The sequence below is a fragment of the Heteronotia binoei genome, chromosome 16, assembly GCF_032191835.1.
Source record: "Heteronotia binoei isolate CCM8104 ecotype False Entrance Well chromosome 16, APGP_CSIRO_Hbin_v1, whole genome shotgun sequence".
Classification (NCBI taxonomy): Eukaryota; Metazoa; Chordata; class Lepidosauria; order Squamata; family Gekkonidae; genus Heteronotia; species Heteronotia binoei.
In genome coordinates, this window is record NC_083238.1 from 1,699,713 (window position 1) to 1,726,766 (window position 27,054).

The 27,054-nt window shown below is 44.2% G+C and overlaps 1 protein-coding gene across 1 annotated transcript in view; it reads right to left on the reverse strand.

Annotated features, from left to right (window-relative positions):
• The window catches only part of ZRANB3 (zinc finger RANBP2-type containing 3), a 208,443-nt gene that overhangs the window by 46,143 nt on the left and 135,246 nt on the right, over positions 1–27,054 (reverse strand). Inside the window, exons 11-14 of the mRNA XM_060257117.1 lie at positions 25,154–25,333; positions 16,683–16,835; positions 12,640–13,084; positions 2,800–3,006 (exon numbers count right to left, since the gene is read on the reverse strand). Of these exons, the coding sequence (XP_060113100.1) occupies positions 2,800–3,006; positions 12,640–13,084; positions 16,683–16,835; positions 25,154–25,333 (985 nt within the window). The remainder of the gene's footprint in view (positions 1–2,799; positions 3,007–12,639; positions 13,085–16,682; positions 16,836–25,153; positions 25,334–27,054) is intronic.

A 27,054-nucleotide genomic window follows, 5' to 3' on the forward strand; every position in this document is an offset into this window, starting at 1 on the left:
TATATGCCAATATTACTATCCATCATATTTTATGCCACCTTTTCTTGAAAGAGATTAGGGTGGCATACTCAAGTCACTTCTCTTCCCCTCAAGTTTATCTTCACACAAGCTCTAGGAAAAAGGTTAGGCTGAAAAGGGGTAACTAGCCCAAAGTTACTCAGAGAGCTTCATAGCTAAGTGGAAATTTCCATTAGGGTCTTCCTAGCCCTTTCCTGGCACTTCAACCACTATATCACCCTGGACTTACACCCAATACTTTCATTTTAACAGTTGTCTTGTAACAGGCCTACCCTGACTGTCAACTCAGTAATGCACTGAGGTAAGTAACTTCATAACTTGTTAATCTTTCCAAACAACGCACATGTTAGGAGAGTTTCATGCTATGAGCCCATGTTAACAAACCTTACTAGGGCTCAAGAATGCCACCTAGAGCAGGGGTGTCAAACTTATTTGTTAGGGATGGTTCTGTGAGGGATGGATCTGACAGCAGCCCCTTCTGTTCCTTGTCCTCAGAGGCAGCCCCACTCTTTACACCTGGCACTCCAGAGTCTGTTAGGATTTTTTTTACAGGATGGTTTGAGATAATAATTTTAGTTGTCCTTTTCGGCACTTTGGAATATCTGAACATCTGGAGTGGTGTGTGTTAAAACTAACATTTCTCTGCAAAACTGGAGTTCCTTGGGTTTATAGAACTCTATATTTTAACTGTGGTTGGTCCCAAACATTCCCCCAAGGTCTGATCTCAAACCTTAAAAGAAGCATGCCTAAAATGGAAAGGCAGAGGTATAGTGGGTTTTGGCAATGCAATTTTAAAAATAAACACATCAAGAAGAAGCAGAAGGATGCCCCATGGCCTCTACCTATGAGGATGGAGGCCAGGAGTGGTGTCTGGGAGGCAGAGAGGAACACACTAAAAGGCCTTCTGCTCCTTGACCTCAGAGGCAGCCCCACTCTTTACACCCGGCACTCAGACGCAGTCCTGCACTTGGAGGCAAGCAGCCCTGCCCTCAGCTCCCTGCACTCAGAGGCAGCCCAAGCTCACAAGGGTGAATTCAGTCAGGGGAAGGGCGGGGGAGAGAAGAGAGCCCAACTCATGGGGTGGATTAAGCCCTTGTGGGGTGGTTCTGTGCTGTGGGCCATAGGTTTGACACCCCTGACCTAGAGCATCTGGAAATTTGGACACCTGGTTTACATTAGAATAAGCCATTCATTTCCATTCCACATTGGACCATCCTGCCAGACTTAATCCTTTTTGGAGAAAGGACAATCTGGTTTTGGCCAGATCACCTATTTGTCATAGACATTCGGGACCATTACCAGATGCTTGAGGGCATGGGATTATCATTTTACAAGTCTCTGATTAGTAACAGTATCATATGACATAAGAGGTGAAGCTTTTTCCTGGATAAATTAACTTGTCACTCTCAGAGCGGCTGGTTTACGTCTCATTGACCATAGGTATCTGAGCATTTGTGATTTTTCTTTGCCTTCAGCAGAAGCTGGGGTCCAAAGGAGATTTTGGTAGGGGTTAAGGACTCCTCCAACATCATGTTACTGCAAGAAGCTATGCCCATGCTCTGAAGAACTTACTTACTATAAGCCTAGGTAACATGTAATTAGAGGAACTGTAATATTTTATAGTTGGCAGTCTCTGCACTGTGCTTGTGTGGCTTTTCCCTGTATTTTGTTTTACACTATTCCCACCACTTTTTAACCCAACCATCCTTTCCACCTTTTCCCTTTCTTTAATAAACATTTTTGCAGAGAGATTTTGGGCTTTGCTTAGTACCATCTCTGTATCTCAGATATTTCTCTTGTGCTAGATTGCATGGACATTACATTGTTTGCATCTTCTCAGTGGGTCAGTCTAGATGTTCTCAGGAAGCCCTTGAGTTGTGGTAGCTCATTACTAGGGTGCTTTCCAGGGACCCCTGGCGTAAGGAAGTTTCCCAGCAACAAAGTTACCTTCTCCCCTTCCTTCTGTAACACCCACCAAATTAGTGAACATTGATGTAATACAAATCACAGTCCTGCTATGATCTCTGGAAGTAACTGAGAGTATTATCTTATGTTTATCATCTAAGGAATGATTTCAAGCAACAAGAGCAGGAAGGGTTGTTCTTGGCAATGTTTCTCTATCTCTGGAACTTCCTATCTCTCAATATCTTGTTTTTCCAAACACCCTGCAAGGTTTTCCCCATCAGGGCAATACTTGTGTCAACATGGATAACCCAGATTTAGGGTTGCTGTTATACATTATATAAACATTTCACCTTTTAAAGACATGTAGTCAACATTTGAACTTTTACAAAACTTATACCTATGCTGATCTCTTCCAAGGATGGGAGGCACAGAGGAAGCACCCGCCCCCTCCGCAAACCCAGCGCTTCGCGAGCGCCGGCTGCGGAGGGGGCAGCGGGCTTCCTCCGTGCCTGTCTGCCTGGCTCCAGCTCTAATGCTTAAAGCAAGCGCCGGGATCGGAGGGTGGAGGGAGCGATCCTGGCGCTTGCTGTAAGCGTCAGAGCTGGAGCCAGGCAGACAGGCACGGAGGAAGCACGCTGCCCCCTCCGCAGCCGGCGCTCGCGAAGCGCTGGGTTTGCGGTGGGGGCAGCGTGGAGCGATCCCAGCGCTTGCTGGAAGCAGAGCTGGAGCCAGGCAGGCAGACGCGGGGGAAGCGCCGGGATCAGAGGCGGAGGCAGCAGATCACCCCCCAGGAGGAAGGTGCGTCCTATGGTCTGGAATGTCTTATGGACCGAAAAATACGGTAATTGCTCCAGAAGGAAAGTTATTTTTTCCCACCTTCTCTGAACCCTTGCTCAGAATGATCGGAGTGCTTACCTTCAGCAATGATGGCTCCTTCCTTGATTTCACCAGTCAGTAGTCCTAAGCTTCTTCTCTGGCCAAATGTATCAGAATGTTTGGCACCATTAAGTTTTCTAGTGCCTCGAGCTACAGTTTCATTTTTGCTTTGTACAGAGCTGTTCACTAGACTTTTATTCTGTTTACCTTTGTAGAGTAAAACAAAAAAGAACTGTAGTTATACATTCTTTCTGTTGTTATCCATGATTATATTGCTATGAAAGCTATTCATCACATGGATCTTTGAATACATTTCTATTAGGCCTGTTTCGCAGTTCAAAACGGATTTTTCGGCAAAAAGCAGAGATTGGAAAAACACTGTTCCAGGTCAGAATAGACTCTGTTGGAATCTAAACAGTGGCTTCAGCAAACATTCAGCTGGTACTGAAATATTGATCCATCATGTTCAAACAATGAAGTCTGTGCCAAGGCACAATAGAAATTATTCTTATGAAGGGGGGGGGGAGAGGAACGTTTTGAATAATGATTAAATTTCTTTTAAGCTCTTAATTATATACCCCAATAATGCTGCTGTCTGAAGAAGGGGCTGGAAAGAGAACACACCAATTTTAGTCCCTAATAATGAATATATGGGGATAAATCTGATAAGGGCAGTGATCCAAATGGTTTCAGCACAGCAAGCCAAGGGGGGGGGGGGGAGAGAAAGCTGTTTGGATTGTTTTTCCACAGACTGTGCAAGAGGTTAAATGTCACAGTATGTCTCATGCTGAGACACAGAGAAACACAGAGATTTATATAAGGATTAATTATAGCTGCCTATTATAGCTGTCTATATAGAATTGGTATAAGAGTTATCTAATCATACATAAGTACTTATTGCTGAGAGAAAGGTGATCATAGTGTGTTTTAGAAACCTGTGAATTGATCTGAAGTGATTAAAGGTGATTGGGAATGCTGTTAAGCTGTTTGAAATGTATTAAGAAAATGATTGTTAAGGGAATCTTAGGATTCTGAGTTAGGATTTTTAGGTAGTAGTAAAGAATATATGTATTCACACATTTATCACATTTATTCATAGTACTTATTCATGCTCTTTCATTACACACTATCTGTTCAGGCAAGGAAGAGGCCTAGGACACTCTAACGGTATGAATCCAGCCCACTTGTTCTAGTGGAATTGTGTTCATTATAGATGGATGGAAGGAAATGTGTTCCAAGCTTAGAATTTGTTTAAAATGGACATGTTCAAAATGGATTCTTTGATATAAAACAGAGTCCTCTGACAATCTGTAGAGATGCCAAAGAGAGATGAGGAAACAGGTTTGGAAATACTCAAAGAGTTAGGGTGACATTTTGGCAGGAAATGAGCTATAACTGACGTGGAAGAACTTTGGTACTGCATTAGTAATGGGGAATTTCAGCCAAGCTTGACCCCTCATTCCTGATTGGCTAAATTGGGTGGTCAGACATCTCAGAGAGCTGGATAAAATAGGGGAGAGAAGACCAATAGAGCAGGACAAGCCGAGGACAAGGTCTTGACTCCTCCATCTCATCTTTGAAGACAAATACGCAGCACAGGCCTCCTCACACTATGGAAGCATGGGCCTGCCCACACTACGGAAGAGTGACAGAGCCTTGGTCTTGACTGCAGGTGTGCCTGGGCCTTGGGGGGAGGGGAGGCGAGCTTTAGCGGCTGGTTGGTGTGATCCGCTGGCATTGCCAAGAACTGCTGCAGCTGTTTTCCGGCTCGGACCCAGGCCTCAACTTCGGAGTACGTCACTATCCTCACTTTCGAGGATGCTGGCAGAGCAGCCGGGGGAGCACTGGGAGAGCTTTTGCTCTCCTGGGGCTCTCTGTGTTGATGCTGGCTTGCTTGCAAGGGGTCGATGGGCTGGGAACCGGCTGGAGCGAGGGCCTTTCATTCCATCTGGTGAATCGCAGCCGGGAAAACTGTTTTCTCTTCCATCCCCCGCCCCCCTTGTGCTGATGAATTAAAAACTTGCCTTCGGTGCCAGATGACATCCTGGCATTTGGATTGCACTTTATTCCATGTAGGACTCAAAGATTCCCAGCCTTATTTTATCAATTGTCACAGGCTGATTGTAGAAGCTGAACTCTGAAACAAATGATTGCTGCTAACTTGGACTGTTAACATTAATTGCTGCTAATCCACTAACTTGATACTGTATTAACTTATACTGTATATAAGAGAATGAATTTTAATTAGTGTTAATTATTATTAATTAATGTATAAGAGATTGGAATTTTATTGAGCCTAATTAGAGAAAAATTTAATAGTGATTGGAAGATACTACATAGCTATGAAATTAAATATATGAAATTGCTGATTAACCAATTATTGAGGTTTCTTAGTACTAATTGAGTTATTTAATTGGCTGTTGGGAGGGTATTAGAAATACAAAGTGAATTGCCAATTAATTCAGTTTATAATTTATTGAATTTATTGTAGTACTATTGGAGGGGATTAATTAGCAACGGGTAGGGTTTAATTAAGAGCCCTGTGGCGCAGAGTGGTAAAGCTGCAGTACTGCAGTCAGAGCCCTCTGCTCACAACCTGAGTTTGATCCTAGCGAAAACTGGTTTAGGTAGCTGGCTCCAGGTTGACTCAGCCTTCTCGAGGTCGGTAAAATGAGTACCCAGCTTGCTGGGGGGAAAGCGTAGATGACTGGGGAAGACAATGGCAAACCACCCTGTAAAAAGTCTGCCATGAAAAAGTTGTGAAAGCAACGTCACCCCAGAGTCGAAAATGACTGGTGCTTACACACGGGACTACCTTTACCTTTAGGGTTTAATTAATTAATTTATTAGTTAGCTTAGGGATATTAGTTAAGCTTTCCAGGGAACTGGATAGATGAGATTAGTGGACTATTCTATTCTAGTGCCAAGTTGGAGCATATCAGGTGACTGGTGGTTTGTACTGTGGTTACCCAGTCAGTGTTACACCTTGACTGGTTTGAGGTTCCGGTGGAGACCATTGGTGTGAGAGGACTGAACTGGGGATTCCGGTGCTCCTGGGGAGGGGAAAGTATATTGGTGGGAACAGGTATTTATATAAGAGAAGGAGGCCGAGATGCCAGAATGCTCAACCTCCTTCTAGCCTACATCCCATCCCAACAGTTGCAAGCAGTGGGGTCAAGCTGAAACATCTGCCTCCGACATTGGTGTTATGCAATGCTAGTGTCAGAACTTGGATGAACTTCAGTCGAGTCCAATACTTGTTACAAGTTAGGATCTTTATTGAAGAACTACAGTGCTAGAGTAACGAAATAACAGTAATGGCGACTCTTGGCAGTTGGTTACATTTTATGCCAGCAGCAAAGCATAATAAAACAATTATTCACACGGTCTCAAACAGTTGTCTCGTCTTCCCAGCTTTCGTTATCAGAAGGGAGGATGCTCCCCTGTTGTGAAGGCCAAACGGCATGTCTTCAAAGGGCACCTGTGGACGCTAAGCAGAGACTATCTGCCGCCTGCCCTACTGCCCTAAATATTTGGCATAGCAGAGGGGCCAGGGTTAATGACCGTTGTCAGGCACTCTAAATTACAGCATGGAGTCAGTTTGGTCAAAGCAAGCAAAGTAAAAGTTACAAGTTCTGACAGCTAGGTCCATTAATAATAAGACCGCTGTCTTGTGAGATTTCCTGCTAGAACAGAACACGGACCTGGCTTGTGTGACTGAGACCTGGGTGCGAGATGGGGAAACAGTTGCTCTCTCCAAAGTAGCTTCTCCTGGATTCTCGGTTCTTCACCAATCACAGAGTAGCGGATGGGGGGGAAGGAGTAGCAATGTTCATCCAGGAGACTTACTCCTTCCGGGCACTCCCGGCTCCAAGGATCACCAGTGTTGAATGTACCGGTCTGATGATTGAGGTGCAAGAGAGTTTGGCGATTTGGCTGCTGTATCGACCGCCCTCTGCACCGGCCAATGCCCTGCTGGCCCTTGTGGAGGCCATAGCAGGCTGGGCGTTGGGAGTACCCTAGACTTCTGGTCCTGGGTGACTTCAATGTCCATGCCGATGACGTGGGTTCCACATTGGCGTCAGACCTGGTGTCATCCATGGCGGCACTGGGACTCTCTCAATATGTAACAACTCCCACCCATCAGGCTGGACACATTCTGGATTTGATCTTTGCAGCGGGAATGACAGAATGTCAAGCATGCGATTTCAATGATGAGTCAGGTTTGATACAAAACTATGTTTATTGATAGATCGATACTTTCAGTGTAACAGATTCTTGAGAGTGATGCTAAAGATGCATTGATACAATATTTAAGGCATACTTCAAAAGGATTCCAAGAGGTGGGGGCAAGGGATGTGCTCTCACACATAAACTATCATAAATGTCTACATTCTCATAGCGTTATCAGGACTCCGTCCTTGCTTTCCCCAGATGTGCCACACTCCCTAACAGGAATGTATGGGAAGGTGCTGATTACTCTTTCTCAAGTTAGTTTCGTTTCTCTCTACTTCTACTTTGCAAGCAATAAAGCAAGAAGGGGGAGGGGGAAAGAATAACAGAGTTAATAGACCTTGGTCCTCCATGATATTTCACAGGCCAGCTTTATGGAGGACCCTAAAACAATCAATTACCAATGGAATTCTACCATGCTTGGCATACTGCCCCCCTTAACATCAACGTTGGGGTTTTTGAGGGAATGCTTTATAGAACTTGTTTACTAAATCAGGGGCTAAGACATTTTGTTCTGCTACCCATTCATTCTGGCTGGCAGGGAAATGTTTCCACTTAATCAGATAGTACAACACTCCACGTTTCACTTTAGCATCTAAAATTTCTTCTACTTCATGATGACTCTGATTCCCAATCTGGATAGGTTGTGGAGCTGGTGGTCGAGGGTGCCAAGGAGTACCACCCGGGTCTCTTCGCAAAAGACTGCAATGATAGAATGGGTGTATTTTACTAAACATCTTGGGTAACTCCAGTTCTACTGTCAGTTTATTGATTACCCTTTTTATTTTGAATGGACCCAGAAATCTATAGGCCAACTTCTTTGAAGGCTGATTCAGCGGAAGGCTTTTTGTTGACACAAACACAGAATCACTCACTTTGAAATCCCACAGGGGTACATGGGATTTATCATATTGTTTTTATAAGCTTCCTTGGCCAGTTCTAGATTCTCTTGGATTCCCTTCCAGCTTCCCTCCAATTTGTCCCACCATTGTTCGAAAGAGGTGGGGTCTTGGGCCCGCACTCCCCCCGCAGGCCTGAAGGGTATCCACATCCACAACCCACAACATACCAAGTCCTGCAGCGATGGGCAAGGGGCGAAACGGCAGGTGGAAGATGCCACTGGAAGCCGCAGTCCCGATCCTGCATGTAGGCGGTTCAGGGTATTGGTCGCCTGATGCTGACCCGGAGATGAAAGCATTTTTCAGCAGCACCCTGGACGACCAAGCAGCCTTATCTAGGGACAGCACTGCTTGCTCCACACGGAGAGGGGCCTAGAAAAGGTGGCCTAAACAAAGCTCGTCTCCTCCACCCCAGTTGGCTAGCCGCGGTCAACGGGCATCCTTACTTGCGGTCAAAAAATAACAACAAAGAAAAGGCATGCACCTGCCTCACAAAGTGTGCAAAGACTAAAGCTTGCGTGTTGGAACATCAGAACCATGCTTGACACAGTAGACAGTGGTCGCCCTGAACGACGCTCTGCTCTAGTTGCCCACGAACTTCTCAGATTGAATATCGACATAGCAGCTCTCAGTGAGGTCCGTTTCCCTGAGGAAGGTAGTCTTCAAGAACACGGTGCTGGCTATACCCTCTACTGGTCAGGTAAGTCAAAGGCTGAGAGCCGCCTTTCTGGCGTTGGCTTCATGGTCAGGAAAGATTATCACCCTCCTTGCATCACTGTGGGTGAATCAGTTTTGAAGACAGTCCAGCAGTTCAGCTACCTGGGGTGCATCATCTCCTCAGACGCCAAGATCGACAAGGAGATTGACAATAGACTGGCAAAGGCAAACCGTGCAACCTTTCACGCTGTATGTAGCAACCTCCAGCGCAAAGTTCGAGACATTCAGAACGAGTGGTGGACCAAGCTTGCAGAGAGAACCCAGCTGTGTGCCGACTGCATAAAAGAGTGTGGAGCAACAAGCGTCTGAAAAAAGGCACAAAGATCAATGTTTACAAAGCTGTTGTGATGACAACCCTCATCTACGGCTCCGAATCGTGGGTATTATACCATCATCATCTGCGACTCCTTGAGCGCTTTCATCAGCGCTGCCTTCGCACCATCCTCAACATCCACTGGAGTGACTTTGTGACCAACACTGAAGTCCTCAAGCGGGTGGAAGTTACAAGCATCGAGGCATTGCTGTTGAAGACGCAGCTGCGCTGGGCAGGGCATAACTCCAGGATGGAAAACTACGGCCTTCCCAAGATTGCCCTGTATGGTGAACTTTCCACCGGCCATCAAAATAGAGGGGCACCAAAGAGGTTCAAAGACTCCTTGAAGAAATCCCTTGGTACCTGTTGCATTAACCATCAACAATGGTCTGACCTAGCCTCAGATCGCAAAGCATGGAGGCACACCATCCACCAGGCTGTCTCTTCCTTTGAGAACGCACGCATAGCTGGTCTTGAGGACAAAAGGAGATTGAGGAAGAATCGTACTGCTACAGCACCAACCCCAAATCAGACTTTTCCTTGCAGCCACTGTGGCCGGACCTGCCTGTCCCGCATTGGTCTTGTCAGCCACCAGCGAGCCTGCAGCAGACGTGGACTACTGCACCTTTCTTAAATCTTCGTTCGTGAAGTCAAGCCGAGAGAGAGAAAGGCTGAGAAGCCAACCCCTTGCCTCAGACCCATGCCCTTTGTGGCTGATGTGAGCCAGTAGTGAGGCCTTCTGATGGACATTATCAATCTGTCCCTTAGGCTCAGGAGTCTATCCGAAAGATTTATAAGAGGCAATGGTAATACTGCTCTTGAAGAAACTATCGCTGGATCCTTCTGATCCATCCAACTTCCACTCAGTTCTGAATCTTTTGTTTCTGGGTAAGGTAGTTGAGAGAGTGGCCGCTAAGCAGCGTCAGAGTTTCATGGAGGACACATCGGTTTGAGTCTTCTTCAAGTCTGGCTTCTGCCCTGGTCATGGGATGGAGACTGTGCTGGTGGTCCTTGTAGGCAATCTCTGCAAGCGGTTGGATTGAGGTGGGTTGATGCTGCTGTTACTGCTTGACTTTACAGAAGCTTTTGACATTGTGGATCGTAATCTGCTGGTTCACTGTCTCACTGACATTGGTGTATGTGGGACAACCCTGAAGCGGGTTGTCTCATTTCTCCATGATCAGGGACAGGGGGTGGTGCTGGGTGAGCGTTTCTTCTTGATACCCAATGAAATGCGTGTCCTACAGAGGGCTATCCCCTCCCCAATGTTGTTTAACATTGACATGTGCCCTCTCTCCCAGCTGCCCGGAGTTTTGGGATGGGTTGCCATCAGCTGTATCTGCTGATGGACGGCTGCCCAGACACCGCCCCAGGAAATCTGGCTGAGGATTTGGAGGCTGTGGGGAGTGTTTGAAGCAGAATCAGCTGAGATTAAATCTGTCAAAGATGGAGATTCTCCAGTTGGATGGGAGAGATTCAGGTCTGGGGTACCAATTCCTAGCTCTTTAACACTGGCACAGAAAGTCACAAGTCTGAGTGTGGTCCTGGATGCCTCCTTATCTATGAAGGCCCAGGTCATAAATGTTGCCAGGTTGGTGTTTTTCCAATTGCTTCAGGTCAGGCAAATGGCCTCCTATCTGTCTCACCACAATCTAGCCATAGTAATCCATGCAACAGTCACCTCTGGACTCGATTACTGTAACTTGCTCTACACAGGGCTGCCATTGAGGTTAATCCAGAAGTTACAACTTGTCCAGAATGCAGTCGCCCGAGTCTTTATGGGAACACTGATAACTGCACACCTACAACCCGTATATCGCCAGCTGCACTGGTTCCAGGTTGAATACCTGATCAGGTTCAAGGTCCTGGTTCTGACCTTCAAGGCCATAAACAGTCAGGAATCAACGTACTGCCTCTCCTAGTATGCCCCTCCCCCCGAGAGCATTACACTCAGAAGATAAATACCTAATGGAAGTCTCTGGCCCAAAGAGCATCTGGCTGTCTTCAGGGCCTTCCTGGTCCCAACTTGGTTTAACTCTCTGCCTACTAACATCAGGGTGCTGCAGAACTTGTTACAATTCCACAGGGCCTGTAAGATGGAAATGTTCCGCCAAGCATACAGTTTAGGACAGCGATGGTTTTTATTAACAGTTTTAACAGGAGCCAGCTTATTAACTGCTTTCTCACCCCCTTCCCCACCATGTTAATGTAAACTGGAGGTAGGGCCGGCGAACTAGGCAAACGCCTAGGGTGCCAGCTGCCCCCTCCCCAAGCATCTGCGGCGCCTGCCAAACTCGGCGAGCGCTGCAGAAGAAAACCGATGAGGGGTTTTTCTTGGCTTGACCCCTTAAAGCCAAGAGAAAATGGGGCTTTTCCTCTGCAGCACCTGCTGAACTCAGCAGGCGCTGCAGAGGGAAACTGACTGGGGTTTTTTCTTGGCTTTAAGGAGTCGGGAGAGCTCCCCTGACCCGTCCAAACCAAAAAAAGGGACTTCTCCTCTCCAGTGCCTGCCGAGCACTGTGGAGGGGATGTGCTGAGCACCCGGTATGATGACGTCACCTCTTGGTGACTTCATCACGCTGTGTGTGTGAGAAATCTACTTGGGGTGGCACGTGTTGGGGTTCTGCCTCGGGCGACAGAACCCCACACGCCGGACCTGATTGGTGGGTCAGAAATTTTGCAATATGGTGCCATGTAGATGTTTAGGTTTTATTGCTTGGTACATTAGATTGTTTTAATGTATTTTTGTAAGAACTTGTACACTGTCATTAAGTGAAGTACCCACACAAGTCTGTGAAGAGCTACGTATCTTAATGAGGAATTAAACAGTAACAACTGTGCTCAACAAGAGCTCAGACTATAAAAGTACCACAGACACTGAAGTTCCACTCTGACCCATTATAGTTATTCCATGGTGACATAAAAGACATCATTGATACCAGATTTGTGGCTTTAAAACAGGGCTGTCAAACATGCGCTCCGGGGGCCAAATCATCAGGACCCCAAGCAACTGGCTGTCATCTGTTTCCTTCTCCCTCTCTCTTGCTTCCTTCTGCATAAGTTTGCTTTGCAAGGCTTGCTCAATTGCACAGGAGCTAAAGAACAAAACCTCTATTTTCTCCTTTGGCTAAGGCTCCTCCCTTGGGGAGGAAGCGGGGGGGGGAAACAGCTTGTTTTTTCAGGCTCTCTCAATTACACAGCAGAGCTACTGAGCCAAGCTTCTCTTCCTTCTATTAGCTGAGGCTCCTCCTCCCAGTCCCTTGGGAAAGGAAGGAAAGAGCCAGAGCTTCCTTTGCCCAGTTCCCTGGATCCCATGAGAGAAATACAAAGAAAGCAGCTTTAAGACCAATGAGTCCTAAGGTTTTAAGCATGTTTTAAGCTTTTTAAAAATATATTTGTGTTTTTCTGTGTCATTTATAAAGTTTATATCTCTGCTACCTAATCTTAAATAGATACACGCCTGGCCTGGCCTGACATGGCCCGGTCCAACAAAGTCTCATTCATGTCAGATCTGGCCCTCATAACAAATGAGTTTGACACCCCTGCTTTAGAAGGTTTTAGAACTACCAGACTACCTTCAAGACTCTCTCTTCATATATCTAAGGACTTTTTAAATGCCATTGCTAAAATAAAGCTGCATTTTTAAAAGCACAAGATTTTCACTGGGAGTTTACTTACTTTCCTGTTCCCGGGGAGATTCGCATATTTCACAGTAAGGCAGCAAGGAATTATTACAGTAAGTACAAAGACTGCAGTGCCAGGCTGCTTCAGAAGCAGATCCTTTGCTTGAATTAAAAAGTGGAATACCACTGTTCTCTGCAGTAGTTTCTTCTGGATATGAAGAGTTTGTTTTTCCAAACAGAGATTTTCTTCCTTTCTTAGAAGTACTCTTTGGGGTAGAGGACTCTAAAGTTCGTGATCTCTTTGCCTCACTGCAAAACACATCCACGTTGTTTCCTTCCCTGGAGTCCATGTAGTCACCATCATCTATGTCCTCTGCAGCTTGGGAAAAATTTGGACTAAAATGTGAAGACTTATCCCAGGAAGCCATTTTCCTCTTTTTGTCAGCATTTGGCTTTGGTGACAAGAAAGCACGAATATCATGTTGTTTTTCTTTCTCAAACTAGAATGGAGACAGAGACCAAATAAATGAGACATAGCAGGTGACATGTTTTTCATTATCTATTATCTTCCTTGATGAATGTTTGCAATGCTCCCAACTGGAGCACTTGAGTAGGAAGAAGCTTTCTTTCAGAAACATCTTTTAAAAGTAGTCTGTGAAAAACAGTGGCTTGGAGCCAGTAGTTCATAAGCAGAGGTCTACTTGCAGAATGGAGTCCTTACGTTTCACTCCCTTGCATGTAGCTCTCCACACACCCCTGAAATATTGCTCCCATATTTCAGGGGACCATGAACGGCAGCTGGTGTAATGCTTGAGTGTTTAGTTGGATACACTTCATATGGTACAACTCAATACTCTAGCCCAGCTGAAGTGAAACCACCACCCTTCAAAATACGGTGTATTATTATAGCTGCTTTCCTATGCTAATAAATCTGGTAAAAAATTCCAAAAAGATTTACATCCTATTTAGTGAGGGTATAAGGAGCCCCATGGTGCAGAGTAGTAAGCTGCAGTACTGTAGTCCAAGCTCTGTTCATGACTTGAGTTTGATCCTGGCAAAAGCTGGGTTCAGGTAGCTGGCTCAAGGTTGACTCAGCCTTCCATCTTTCCGAGGTTGGTAAAACGAGTCCCCAGCTTGCTGGGGGTAAAGTGCAGAGGACTGGAGAAGGCGAGGGCAAACCACCCCGTAAAAAGTCTGCCAAGAAAATGTCATGATGCGATGTGACCACATGGGTCAGTAACACCTAGGTGCTTGCAGAGGGGACTACTTTTTAGTGGGGGTATAGCATCACTTAAAAGGCTGTGAATTATCTGGAGCTTTTACCTTTCATTACTTCCAAAATCTCTAAACCAAATTACTGAACTAAAAATATTTTGCAGTGTATTACCCCAGTAAAGTTAGTGTTCCCTAACCTTCTAAAACATAGTTATCATTTTAATCTCAGTGACTGTTAGCATAGCACAGTTGGAATCATATTGGCTACTGTGCATGACTACAATATCTTGGGCCTCAGCACCTTTATGCAATCTTCCTGCTTTAGTGCTACATCAAGCTGAGTCACATAATTCCTGATGGCTACAAGCACAGATAGTTTCAAAACAAGGTTAGACAGATTCATGGAGGAGAGGTCCATGAATAACTACTAGCCACTATGACTGGAGGGATTCTCCACATCCAGAGGCAGTAAACCTCTGAATAGGAAGCAAAGACTGAGTATAAATGGGCAGTCTTCGCAGTGGAGGACGGTAAGCAGTGGGGTGCCGCAGGGCTCGGAACTGGGTCCCATGCTCTTTAACTTGTTCATAAATGATTTAGAGTTGGGAGTGAGCAGTGAAGTGGCCAAATTTGCGGATGACACTAAATTGTTCAGGGTGGTGAGAACCAGAGAGGATTGTGAGGCACTCCAAAGGGATCTGTTGAGGCTGGGTGAGTGGGCGTCAGCGTGGCAGATGCGGTTCAATGTGGCCAAGTGCAAAGTAATGCACATTGGGGCCAAGAATCCCAGCTACAAATACAAGTTGATGGGGTGTGAACTGGCAGAGACTGACCAAGAGAGAGATCTTGGGGTCGTGGTAGATAACTCACTGAAAATGTCAAGACAGTGTGCGTTTGCAATAAAAAAGGCCAACGCCATGCTGGGAATTATTAGGAAGGGAATTGAAAACAAATCAGCCAGTATCATAATGCCCCTGTATAAATCGATGGCGTGGTCTCATTTGGAGTACTGTGTGCAGTTCTGGTCGCCGCACCTCAAAAAGGATATTATAGCATTGAAAAAAGGGCAACTAGAATGATTAAAGGGCTGGAACACTTTCCCTATGAAGAAAGGTTGAAACGCTTGGGACTCTTTAGCTTGGAGAAACGTCGACTGCGGGGTGACATGATAGAGGTTTACAAGATAATGCATGGGATGGAGAAAGTAGAGAAAGAAGTCCTTTTCTCCCTTTCTCACAATACAAGAACTCGTGGGCATTCGATGAAATTGCTGAGCAGACAGGTTAAAACAGATAAAAGGAAGTACTTCTTCACCCAAAGGGTGATTAACATGTGGAATTCACTGCCACAGGAGGTGGTGGTGGCCACAAGCATAGCCACCTTCAAGAGGGGTTTAGATAAAAATATGGAGCACAGGTCCATCAGTGGCTATTAGCCACAGTGTGTGTGTGTGTGTGTGTGTGTGTGTGTATATATATATTATATATATATAATTTTTGGCCACTGTGTGGCACAGAGTGTTGGTCTGGATGGGCCATTGGCCTGATCTAACATGGCTTCTCTTATGTTCTTATGTTCTTACCATGCTGGGAGGCAGCAGTATGGGAGGATCTTTGTCTCTATGCACAGTTTGTTTGGCCCTTGAGGGCAACTGGTTGTCTGCAGTGTGAAACAGTATGCTGGACTAGATGGACCACTAATTACCGTATATCCAAAAAGCTCTTATATTTTTTCCCCAGTGCTAATTTTCTGTATTAGAAAGTTACAATAGCTTCACATTTGCGTAGAAAAACCACCACTACCCTTTTAACACACATACACACACTCCTTCCACCCATGCATTTTCACAAGTATCTCTTTAGGGCAGGGTCTGCAGCGCCCCAGGTAGTCTTGCCACCCACACCCCCCTGCTGCCTCCCCCACTCTCCCTGCTGCCCCTTCAGAGTGGGGAGGGAGGGGAAGGAGGCCAGGAGAAGCGGTGAAAAGGGGGAAGAAGGCAGCAGCAATTCTGGGTGGGAAGGAGGCTGGGAGAAGTGGCAGAAAGGGGGAACAAGGCAGCAGCGATCTGGGGTGGGGAGGGAGGGGAAGGAGGCCGGGAGAAGCAGTGGAAAGGGGGAAGAAGGCAGCAGCAATTTGGGGCAGGGAGAAGTGGCAGCAAAGGGAAGAAGCGATTCAGGGAGGGGAGGGGAAGGAATCTTTCTAAACAAAAAAGTGGGGGTGCCAAATTTGGTGCTCCTCCAGGGCCAGCGCCCTAGACAACTGCCTAGTGGAAGAGCCGGCCCTGCTTTAGGGAGGAAAGAGAATCTTGACATAATCTTCCAGAAATGCTATGAACCAATTTTGTTAAATATCAAAAAGATTCCCAAACATGATTGTGCTACAAACAAGGAGGTTATTAGGGAGAGAAAGATGATCTCAGTGGAGAACATTCGGGGCCAAAATCAGGCATGTGAAAGGCTCCAACCAAGGTCATTAAAGCTTTTTTGTTTTCTCTACAGAATGGGAAAGATCTAGATTTAGTTTTGATAGAAGGGCCCTGGTAACGTTCTGTGGGTTCAGGTCTCTAGCTGGAGCACCTGATCACAGTTGTTTACCAAAAAAGTTAAACTGTCAGGATTTTAAAAATTAATTTTATATTTTTCTTAATCAAATGATGAAGTAACTTAGATTTAGCTAGCCTCAGACCATTCATGCATGCAATATACAACCCAGGTGCTACTAAGTCCTAACAACAGAAAGTCACTTGAAGACACATTAAGAAAGAAACATGGTTTTAGTCTTTTGGGCATAAAGAAAAGTTTAACACAAGCAATGATGTAAGTAGGGGGGGTTAAGAATTGTCAAATAAACACAGCATAAACAGTTATATTTGTACACTCTTACATGGGTGAATAAAACCTCATTTTTCACATCACTCAGGCTTTCATTAGGAGCCCAGGCTTCAGCAAAGCTCAGAAAATTCCATTTCTCTCTACTGCCTTCTTCAGCCAGCAGTTTTTCTTTCTTGCCATTTAGTGTGGTGCCTGTAACTGCTGCCTGTGTGTAGAAGAATCAAAAAGCATTATTTCACGTTGGAACTTACAATAAATATTACTTCTATTCAAGAGAATCAGTGTTGTAGAGTAAGAGTTTTCCCCACCATTCTCAACTTCCATAGCTCCACCTAGTAGGATCTATAATGTCTACTCACTATTGATTTCCCCCACTTTGTACTAATTCTTCCCTGTAGCTACCGTATTTTTCACACCATAAGGCGCTCCGGAGGATAGGACGCACCTTCCTCCTGGGGGGCGATCCGCTGCCTCTTTCTCCGATCCGGCGCTTCCCCTGCGCCTGCCTGGCTCCATCTTCTTCAGGCAAGCACTGGGATCGCTCGTGGCCCCAGCGCTTCGCAAGCGCCGGCTGCGGAGGGAGCAGCGTGCTTCCTCCTTGCCTGTGTGCCTGCCTTCAGCTGTGATGTTTAAAGCAAGCGTTGGGATCGGAGGGGGGAGGGAGCAATCCCAGCGCTTGCTTTAAACATCACAGCTGAAGGCAGGCACACAGGCAAGTAGGAAGAACCCGCCCCCTCCACAAACCCAGCGCTTTGCGAGCGCCGGCTGTGGAGAGGGCAGCGTGCTTTCTCCTTGCCTGTGTGCCTGCCTTCAGCTGTGATGTTTAAAGCAAGCGCTGGGATTGCTCCCTCCCCCCTCCGATCCCAGCACTTGCTTTAAACATCACAGCTGAAGCCAGGCACACAGGCAAGGAGGAAGCACGCTGCCCCCTCCGCAGCCGGTGCTTGCGAAGCGCTGGGGCCACATGGAGCGATCCCAGCGCTTGCCTGAAGAAGATGGAGCCAGGCAGGCAGGCGTGGGGGAAGCGCCGGATCGGAGGAAGAGGCAGCAGATCGCCCCCCGAAGGTACGTACCTTCGTACCATAAGACGCACACACTTTCCACCCCACTTTTTTGGGGGGGGGGGAGTGCGTCTTATAGTCCGAAAAATATGGTAATTGGCTGGAGAGGGCATAAAGTCCTACTGTCATAAAGCAGCAGGATAGCAACAAAAAATCCTTTGCCTCAGTCTAAATGGTGAAAATAAGGAACACATTCCAAAAGCTGCACAGTCTGTTTATCTAAAGGAAATATCCTCCTAAAGTTGCCCTGTTTTGCAGAGATCTTGTTGTGGGTGTGTACCTCTGCCACCTGAACTGTGACAGGTGACTGCTAGGCCTATTTTTGTTTTCAAGTTGTTATTGGTGGCATTCCTTGATTCCTAGTTCCCTTTTCATGTTCAAGAAGCTGCTAAAATAATCCTTTTAAGAAAGGCTTTTGTGAACCATAGATGCGTCTAATTAATAATACAGTATGATGGCATTTGTTAACAATGTGAGCTTTTGTAAAATGCATTTTCATAGGACACACTATTTATACAATTTAATAGTAATTCCTTTTATACTGAGGTTTTAAATAGTTGTTAGCTGCTCTAGGGTACACTGAGAATAATGATATAATAATCTGTTTTAAAGTTTTCAATATACTCCCATATCATAGTACATTTATCTCCTGGAACAACCAATGGGAAGCAAAGCAGCATTTGGCTTTTCTTTTAAACAAGGATTTAAGTTCAAATGACTTAAAATATTTGGAACAGTTCCCAAGTTTGATTTATGGGGACAATATAGCCTTTTGTTTTTATTCTTCAAGATTGCCATCTTTAAGATGCTTTAAAGCAGGGCTGTCAAACTCCTAGCCCATGTGCCACATCCAGCCCACCCAGGGCTTCAATCAGGCCCAAGGCAATTTTCTCCTCCCTCCTCCCCCGGCTGTCTTCACCCTTTAAGCTCTGAGGCTGCAGAGGACATTTCCAGTTCCTCCTGCTTTGTTTTTGCTGGATTCAGCTGGAAGCTCTTCTGGGCTTGCAAAGCTGCAAAGAAAATGTGGAATGGATTTTCCATTAAGGTCTCTGTACCACGATAGACTGGTGCATCTGGGCCCAGAGAACTTAATGGAAAACCCATTCCATGCTTTCTGTGCAGCTTTGTCTGTGCGGCAATGTATTTCAAAGGGGTGGAGATCAAACAGTTTCACTTTTGCAGTGTTTATGGCCAGTTGAAGCTCCTTGCAAATAATGAGTTGATGCTTTAAGTCAGCTTGTCTCTGTTGAATGGACCTGAGAACTGGTGCCTAGTGAATATTCTAACTTGGGAACCCACAGCCAAAGGGGATATTACATTAGAGAGCCATTGCCAATCTTAGTAGACCGGGGATGGGGGTGGGTGGGAAGCTTGAAATGCCCAGCCATTTCATGTTTTCCAAGACTAAGAGCATTTTATATATTTTTTTCTGCTGTCATCCTTGTGCTTTTTCTTGATGTTTTATTTTTAAAATTGCATTGCCAAATCCCACTGTTCCCCCCTTACCGTTTTAAGCAAAATATCACAAAAGTTTTAAGCATGTTTGTATTTGAAGTAAAAAATAATATATTTAATTGTATTTATCTGTAATAGTTTATATCTCTGCTACCTGGCATTACATTTTACAACATGCATGGCTTGCCTCCCCCCCGCCAAAGTCCCATTTGTGTCAAATTCGGCTCTCATACCAAATGAGTTTGACACTCCTGCATCTTGTATCACACCTGGATACAAGAAAAACCCTGTTAAGGTTTTAATACACAGAGGGTAGTCTCTCTACTTTGTACTATGTCTTCTCTATCTGGGCAAAGATTGGAAGGGAAAAAGTCTAGAAGAGAGTCTATGCTCATTGATCTTGTTTCACCTTCTCAGTAAGTAACTGTTCCTTCCTCATTCTTTATTAATCATCAGAGACTACATAAGGGAGGTACAGGATTTCACTTTGAACCAATGGAAACAAATCTGATTGAATCATTTGGGGCTATACCAGGGGTGGCCAAACCTGCTTAACATAAGAGCCACAAAGAATAAACGTCAGATGTTTGAGAGCTGCAAGACATGAACAAATATCACTGAGTGACCATTGCATCATTATGCATCTATCTTTGCCTTGAAACCAAGGTTAGTAAATACAGCTCCTACAAGAGCTATGAAATTAAGGGAATTTTGCACTGCTCTCTTTAGTTCAATCCCTTCTTCCAGTGACTCCCTTGGCTCTTGCGCTCTCTTTCTCCATCCTAGGTCTCTAGGTAACCTCTGCAGTGGAGGAGAAACATTTGTAAGCCTACCTATTTTCCCCTCGTTCCCCGCTTCACACCCAGTGGAAATGGGTCAGTGTTCAAAGACTAACTGAGGTCCCGATGCTAAGCATGCTTACCTGAGAGTAAGCCTGCATTAAGTTCCTCTTTGACCTCTGGGAGCTGCACAAGATGTGTGAAAGAGCCGCATGTGATTCCTGAGCCAGAGTTTGGCCACCCCTGGGCTATACCTTTTGGTGAGCAAACTAATTAATAGAATGAAAACTTTTCAGAAAACATTGGACTTTTTTTTTTTGTAGAGCAGAAGTTACTTCCTCTCAATCAGCCCAATGTCCTATTAGTACTGCTGGAGGCTCCTAGCAGGGATTTCAAGTTCCTCTTGGTGAATCTCGGGTTCAACAGGATCATGTGGCTTTTTTCTTTTCTTTTTTTGTTGTTAAAAACAGGCCTTGGATTCAGCAGGAGCTCACAGGAGCACAACTCCTGAACCTTTCTGAGGGTTCCCCCTCCTCCTCCTCATCTTGTCCATTGAATAGCAGGTGCTGCTGCATAACAAGCCCTGGATGAACTCCACCACCTATTTTTCTAAAGAATGACCCCTGGTGTTAAACAGAATTCTTCTTTTCCACTTGAACCTGTTAAATAACCTAGCCTTGTAACTGGAAAACCTAGCTCTTATAATGATTATTGCCAACAAATTCATGCCAGCCAATAACTGGAAAATGCACTACATGCACCAAAGGTGTGAGTGTGCTGAAACTGCTCTCCTGGAAAATTGCTGGATGGAAACATAAAAGCTCCTCCCCAAAAATTAAAGAACTATTGGCACAGAATGACTTTGTGGTTCTTCAGAGCCAGACACAATCTTGTTCTCTGGATTTCAGGGTTATTCACTTGATGCTATTCAATCTGGTGATAAGGGAAGACCCTCAGAGGATTTCCTTAGTTTGATATCACTGTTATTATATTTTAAAAGGTTTGCACTTCCTAATTCCCCCCCTTGGGCAGTTCTTGTTGAGATAGGTTCAAATCATCATCATCATCTGATACCTGTCTGTCAAGACCATGAAAAACTGAGAGCAGAAAAATGGAGTTCAGAAAACTATGGGCGTTTTCGCACTGACCTTAATCGGCAGCGACGTCCCTCTTCACCGCGCAGGATCTGCGCGGATTTCGCACCAATTGCTGTGGAGCACCCGGAAGAGCCGCAAAGTCCCGTGGCTTTTGCGGCGCAAATGGAAACTGGTTTTTGGCGGTTTCCATTTGCGCCGCAAAAGCCGCGGGACTTTGCGGCTCTTCCGGGTGCTCCACAGCAATTGGCGTGAAATCCGCACAGGTCCTGCGCGGTGAAGAGGGACGTCGCTGCCGATTAAGGTCAGTGAGAAAACGCCCTATATTTTGTGTAGAACCTTGATGTTCTCAGATGAATGCTGTGCTCCCAAGAGAGAAATTATTCTAAGATCTTATATGTATGACAACTGCTGTAAGCTAAAGCAAATCTACTCTCACTTGTTGCCTGCCTACTCTAAATTGATCTATTGAGATAAGGCCCTGAAACCTACAAAAATAGCTGGTTTAATCAGGAGCATGCATCTAAAAAAAGTTTGTTATCAGGCACTTACAGAATACAGGTGGATCAATTACACAAGTTTTTGTTTTTTGGAAAAAGCTGACAGACGAATGTGACAGACTATCAAGGGCTAAAGCCAGGGGTGTGCATTTGGATCTTCTTAAGCCAAAAATATGCCCCAAAATACCTTATTAGTATTTTTTGGGTATATTTCAGCATCCCAAAAGTATTTTTGAAAGCCACTCCCCCCCCCACACACACACACACAAAAAATCCTGCTGGGGCAGCATCCATCCATCTGAAGAAAAAAAGGGGAAATCCTGTGTGAGGGAGGGAAAAGGGTGAGATCATCATAACAATCCATATGCAAGAATAAAGAATTTTGCCTCACTAATTAGCAAAAGCTAATCAGTTACCAAAAATAATAGAAATCTGAGTGAATTTTGGAAGCTGGTAAGATCTCTTTTTACATATTAGGAGCTCACTTTCATCTCATATTTCTTCCCATACCTGAGAAGAACACTTCGCTAATATCGTCACAAGTTCCTGCAGTAACTCAGATTATCAGAATAATTGGAACATAGTTGAACTATTAGAGTCACCCCATTTGACTGGCAGAAATTAGTTTTTTGATTTCTCAGATGAAGAATGGAAAGGCCCGCCCATGCAGATTTAATTCCCCCAGGATTCTTCAAAGCCCTATCATGGTAGAAGGATATATTTGGCAACTGTATTCACTCAGATAAATCCAACAAGAGTTAAGCCTCTCGCTTGGAGACATGCTATCATAATACCAGTTTATAAGAAGGAAGAGAAAGTAGACCCAATATAGGCCAATCAACCTTTTATCAGTGGCTGGGAAGCTTTACACACTGTCTCTTTAACCAACTGGAAGATGGCAATTGTAAGAATTTCCATACAGAATAGAATTTTTCATTCTGAAAAGCTTGGATAAAGCAGAAAAGCAAATGAGATTTTATAGACTGGTTTCGCTCGTTAACAGAAACTATGAGCTGGAGAGCTGAAGCTATAAAATGGAATTGAAGTATTAATTGATTTCCATTGGATAGTTTGCAATATATCTTGTTAATTATCTAAGGGCTACTGTCGACATTTCAATTGCACAGGAAAGTAGAGTATGAAAGTTTCCTTTATGTGTTTGCTTGGACTCTCTGGATCCCTTAAGAGGTTGTATATCCATTAAACAATAGCACTGGATTATGCATTGTAAGAATTAGTCTTATTGATAAATTGGCTTAATTTTTAACGTGTTGAAGATTAATTTTTTGCATGGAGTCTATTGGCTTTCATGGATTTGAAGGCAGCTTTGATAATATACCCTGTTCCCCATTGTGGCACAAACTAAAACATCTATTGACAAGAAACTATTGACTTTGATTGAGAGTCTGTATTCTAATCCTACTGTGCAAATCTGCTATGGAATAGATGGACAACTTTCCAATATAATTTCCATACAGCAGGAAGTATATCAGGGTTGTGTGTCACAAAGTTCACATATGAACATACGAAGCTGCCTTCTACTGAATCGGACCCTCGGTCCATCAAAGTCAGTATTGTCTACTCAGACTGGCAGCGGCTCTCCAGGGTCTCAAGTTGAGGTTTTTCACACCTATTTGCCTGGACCCTTTTTTATTGGAGATGCCGGGGATTGAACCTGGGACCTTCTGCTTACCAAGCAGATGCTCTACCACTGAGCCACTGTCCCTCCCCTGTGCTGGCCCTGTTATTGTTCATTTTATATATCAATTATATGACTTCTGCTTTTGTTGCCAAGGACTATTATTCTCCATGCATTGCTAACATTAAAGTTTCTATCCTACTCCTTCCTGATGATGTAGTTCCCCTATCAAGAAAAACATTAGGACTGTCCTCTCTGATAGAGGCTTTTGTTTATTGCTATCTGGAAGAATGCCTGAAAGTAAACTATCAAAACCCCAAGATTGTTGTTTGGAAAAAAATTTCATGTACACCACAATTCATGGTAATGATATTGAGGAAGTCCCTTATTTTAAATACTTAGAGGATTGATGTGACCAGAGATTAACCTGGTCAGTGCAAGCTGCTCATGATAAAAGACTGGCTGCAGTGGCATCAAATATCACCTGTTGTTTCTCTTATGCATCTGAGGCCCGGTATATCCCAGCTGCTATCAAACTGTTTAACACCAAGGTGACCATGCAAACTTTATATGGGGCTGGTATCTGGGTTGACAAAATACAGGAGTCCTTGGATCAGTTCTTAGATTCCTACGTTTCATCTGTGGAATTCAAAATTGTGCAGTGCAAGGGCATCGAACTCATTTGTTATGAGGGCTGAACCTGACATAAATGAGACCTTCTTGGGACAAGCCATGTTGGGCTGGGCCATGTATGTTCCTATTTAAGATTAGGTAGCAGGCATATAAACTTTATAAACAACACAGAAATACACAATTAAAGATTTTTTTTTAAAAAAAACTTAAAACATGCTTAAAACAGTAGCACTTGTTGGTCTTAAAGCTGCTTTCTTTGTGTTTCTCCCATGGGATCCAGGAACTGGGCAAAGAAAGCTCTGGCTCTTTCCTTCCTTCCTTAGCGGACCAGGAGGGGAGGAGTCTCAGCCAATATAAGGAAGAGAGGCTTGGCTCAGTAGCTCTGCCATGCGATTAAGAGATTCTGGCAAAGCAAGCTATTCCTATCCCCCAAGGGTGGAGCCTCAGCCAATGGAGAAAATAGAACATTTAATCTGTACTTCCTGTGTGATTGAGCAAGTCTGGCAAAGCAAGCTGTTATGCAGAAGGAAGAGCAAGAGAGAGGGAGAAGGAAGCAGATGACGGCCAGTTGCTAGGGGGCTTATAGGAGCCCTTGGGGGGCCTGATTTGGCCCCTGGGCTGTATGTTTGACACCCTTGGTATAGTGGGGGTGGCCCTCCAAGTGAATTGGGACAACCATCTCTTGAAACTTGGGCCTGTCTGAAAGTAATTTCCCCTTAAAGTTAAAATCATACACTCCAATATCCGAGAGGTGATATTGGGATCAACTTGCAGAGCAACAACTACAGCTCCTCAATCTTTCCTTGGACTTCCTTCATTCACTTATCAGACAGGAAGCCACAAGAACAATTAAGAAACATCTACTTAAGTATGATTATAACAGTACAAGATGTAGAGCACAATGTGTTTGTTCTACACAGTTTGCTGGCATTCTTCCACCTGGAGAGCTTCCTGATTACTGCTCATATTTGATGGTTCCTCACTATAGGCATGCCTTTATGTGGACACATCTTGATGCTCTACCATCAAGCATTTTGCAAGGGATATATTTTAAAATCCAATACTCTTGAGTATGTGACTGGGGTTCAGGTAGTGTGGACACCACATGACCTTTGAATGTTAATTACTCTTCTGAGCCTGGAAATCTTTTCTTCCTTTGCTGTAAAATATAGATTATATGGAGACACTACTTTTTATTACAAGATAATCACAGACCTATCACTCTTTTAGGTGTGAAATTTTATGCATCTGTGATAGATTTCTGGAGCCAATCAAATGGGTTCTAGCTTTTTCTATATTTTAGTAATCTGCTTAGAACGAATAAGTTAAGAAGCAGTATGAAGTAGGTATGCATTATCATACCTTGCGGTTCAACATCGCCCACATGAGAGGGTCCAATGTGCCATTTGCAACAAGATAATGGATATTCACAGAACTGCACTGCCCAATCCGATGTGCTCTGTCTTCTGCTTGTTTTATATGTCCAGGATCCCAGTACAGTTCAGCAAAAACAACATGAGTGGCGGCAGTAAAAGTTAAGCCCTAAATACAGTAACAAAAACAAAATATATCTATAATTATTCAAAATGGCATATGGTAAATTGCCATGATATTGACATAGCTAAATTCTCAAGGACTGCTGTAGTTTTGGATATATACTAAGTAAGCAGTTGCTTTCAGTGTGGAACATGGAGGTGCTTGAAGAAAAAGGTATTTAATTCAGATACATTTTCCCATTGCAGAAGTGGCAAAAGATTACAGGAAGCTGTCACTTTGAGCTTCCTGAATAAGGGATGAATTCTTAGGCCACGCATGAGCTGGGAACAGAAAATTAAGCTGTTGATTACAGAAAATTGCAAACTGTTGATGTTGGTATCTACTTTGAAGTTTCTCTAAATATAGGTCTGAATGCTGAAAACAACTATGAAATGGAATGAGAATAGGTTAATGGACAGAATTGCTTGAAGCAAGGACCTGGATGAATTTAAGTCAGATACCTCATATTTTAAACAAGCTAGGCACACACACACACCCCTACCTCACAGGGTGTCTGTTGTGGGGAGGGGAAGAGAAAGGAGATTGTAAGCCGCTGTGAGACTCCTTCAGGTAGTGAAGGATGGGTGTGTGCACGTGTACATGTATGTATGTGTATAAACACACACACACACATTATTTGTGCATTGATATTTTAGTATAACTTACTCCTTTTATAATAAATATTCTGCTTACAGTTGTTAACTACATAGATTTCATACATAAATATATTCATAAACACTACAAAACACACAGGCACTAAAATCCATGTGACCAAAATTTAAAAAGAATGAAACCTTGCTCTTCCTATGGGAATTTCAGCTTATTCATTGGAATTCCAATATGTCAGCAAATTCACACTTTCTCTGGGAATCTCTCCCAACTCTCCTGAAGCTCCAAGTAGATGACAGAAGCAACAGCACTTTACAGCAGCAACAGTACTTTAGCAACAGCATTTGACTTACCCTCTAGATTTCAAACAGGTGCATTTCATTGCCCTTTGAGCCACTTTGGTGTAGTAGTTAAGTGCACAGACTTTTATCTGGGAGAACTGGGTTTGACTCCCCAATCCTCCACGTAAGACTGCAGGAGTGACTTTGGGTCAATCATAACTCTCTCAGAGTTTTTCTGGTCAAGAGCAGTTTTTGGAGAGCTCTTTCACCTACCTTGCAGGGTGTCTGTTGTGGGGAGGGGAAGGGAAAGGAGATTGTAGGCCGCTCTGAGACTCCTTCAGGGGGTGAAGGGTGGGGTATAAATCCAGTCTCCTCCGCCTCTTCTTCAGAGCTGTGCATAAGAGCGTCTCTCTTACAGGTTAGGAGTGTCTCTTACAAATACAAACACCCAGCTAATACCAATTGCTCTCAAAAATACTTTATATTAATAACAATAGCTTCAGCTTACAATCCTTTCACAACAGTCAAACCAATTCACACACCTGCAAGGCAGGCATTTAAACCCAACAGCTAACTGACAGTTCTCCCTGTCAGCTGTTAGGTTTAAATGGCTGGTAGTTCAGTTTTGGTATAGCTGAATGAACCCAAATAAAATCAGCTTTTGGGAGGCTCAGGTGTATCAGTAGTCGAATACAGATGTCTGATCTGTACATCAGTCTCCAATTCTTTTTTTGGAATTAATATTTTACTGAATTTAAAATAATAAAAATAAAGATCAGTGGAACTCATACAGTATTATCAAAACTGATGTACACAGTAAATAAACTCTGAACAGTA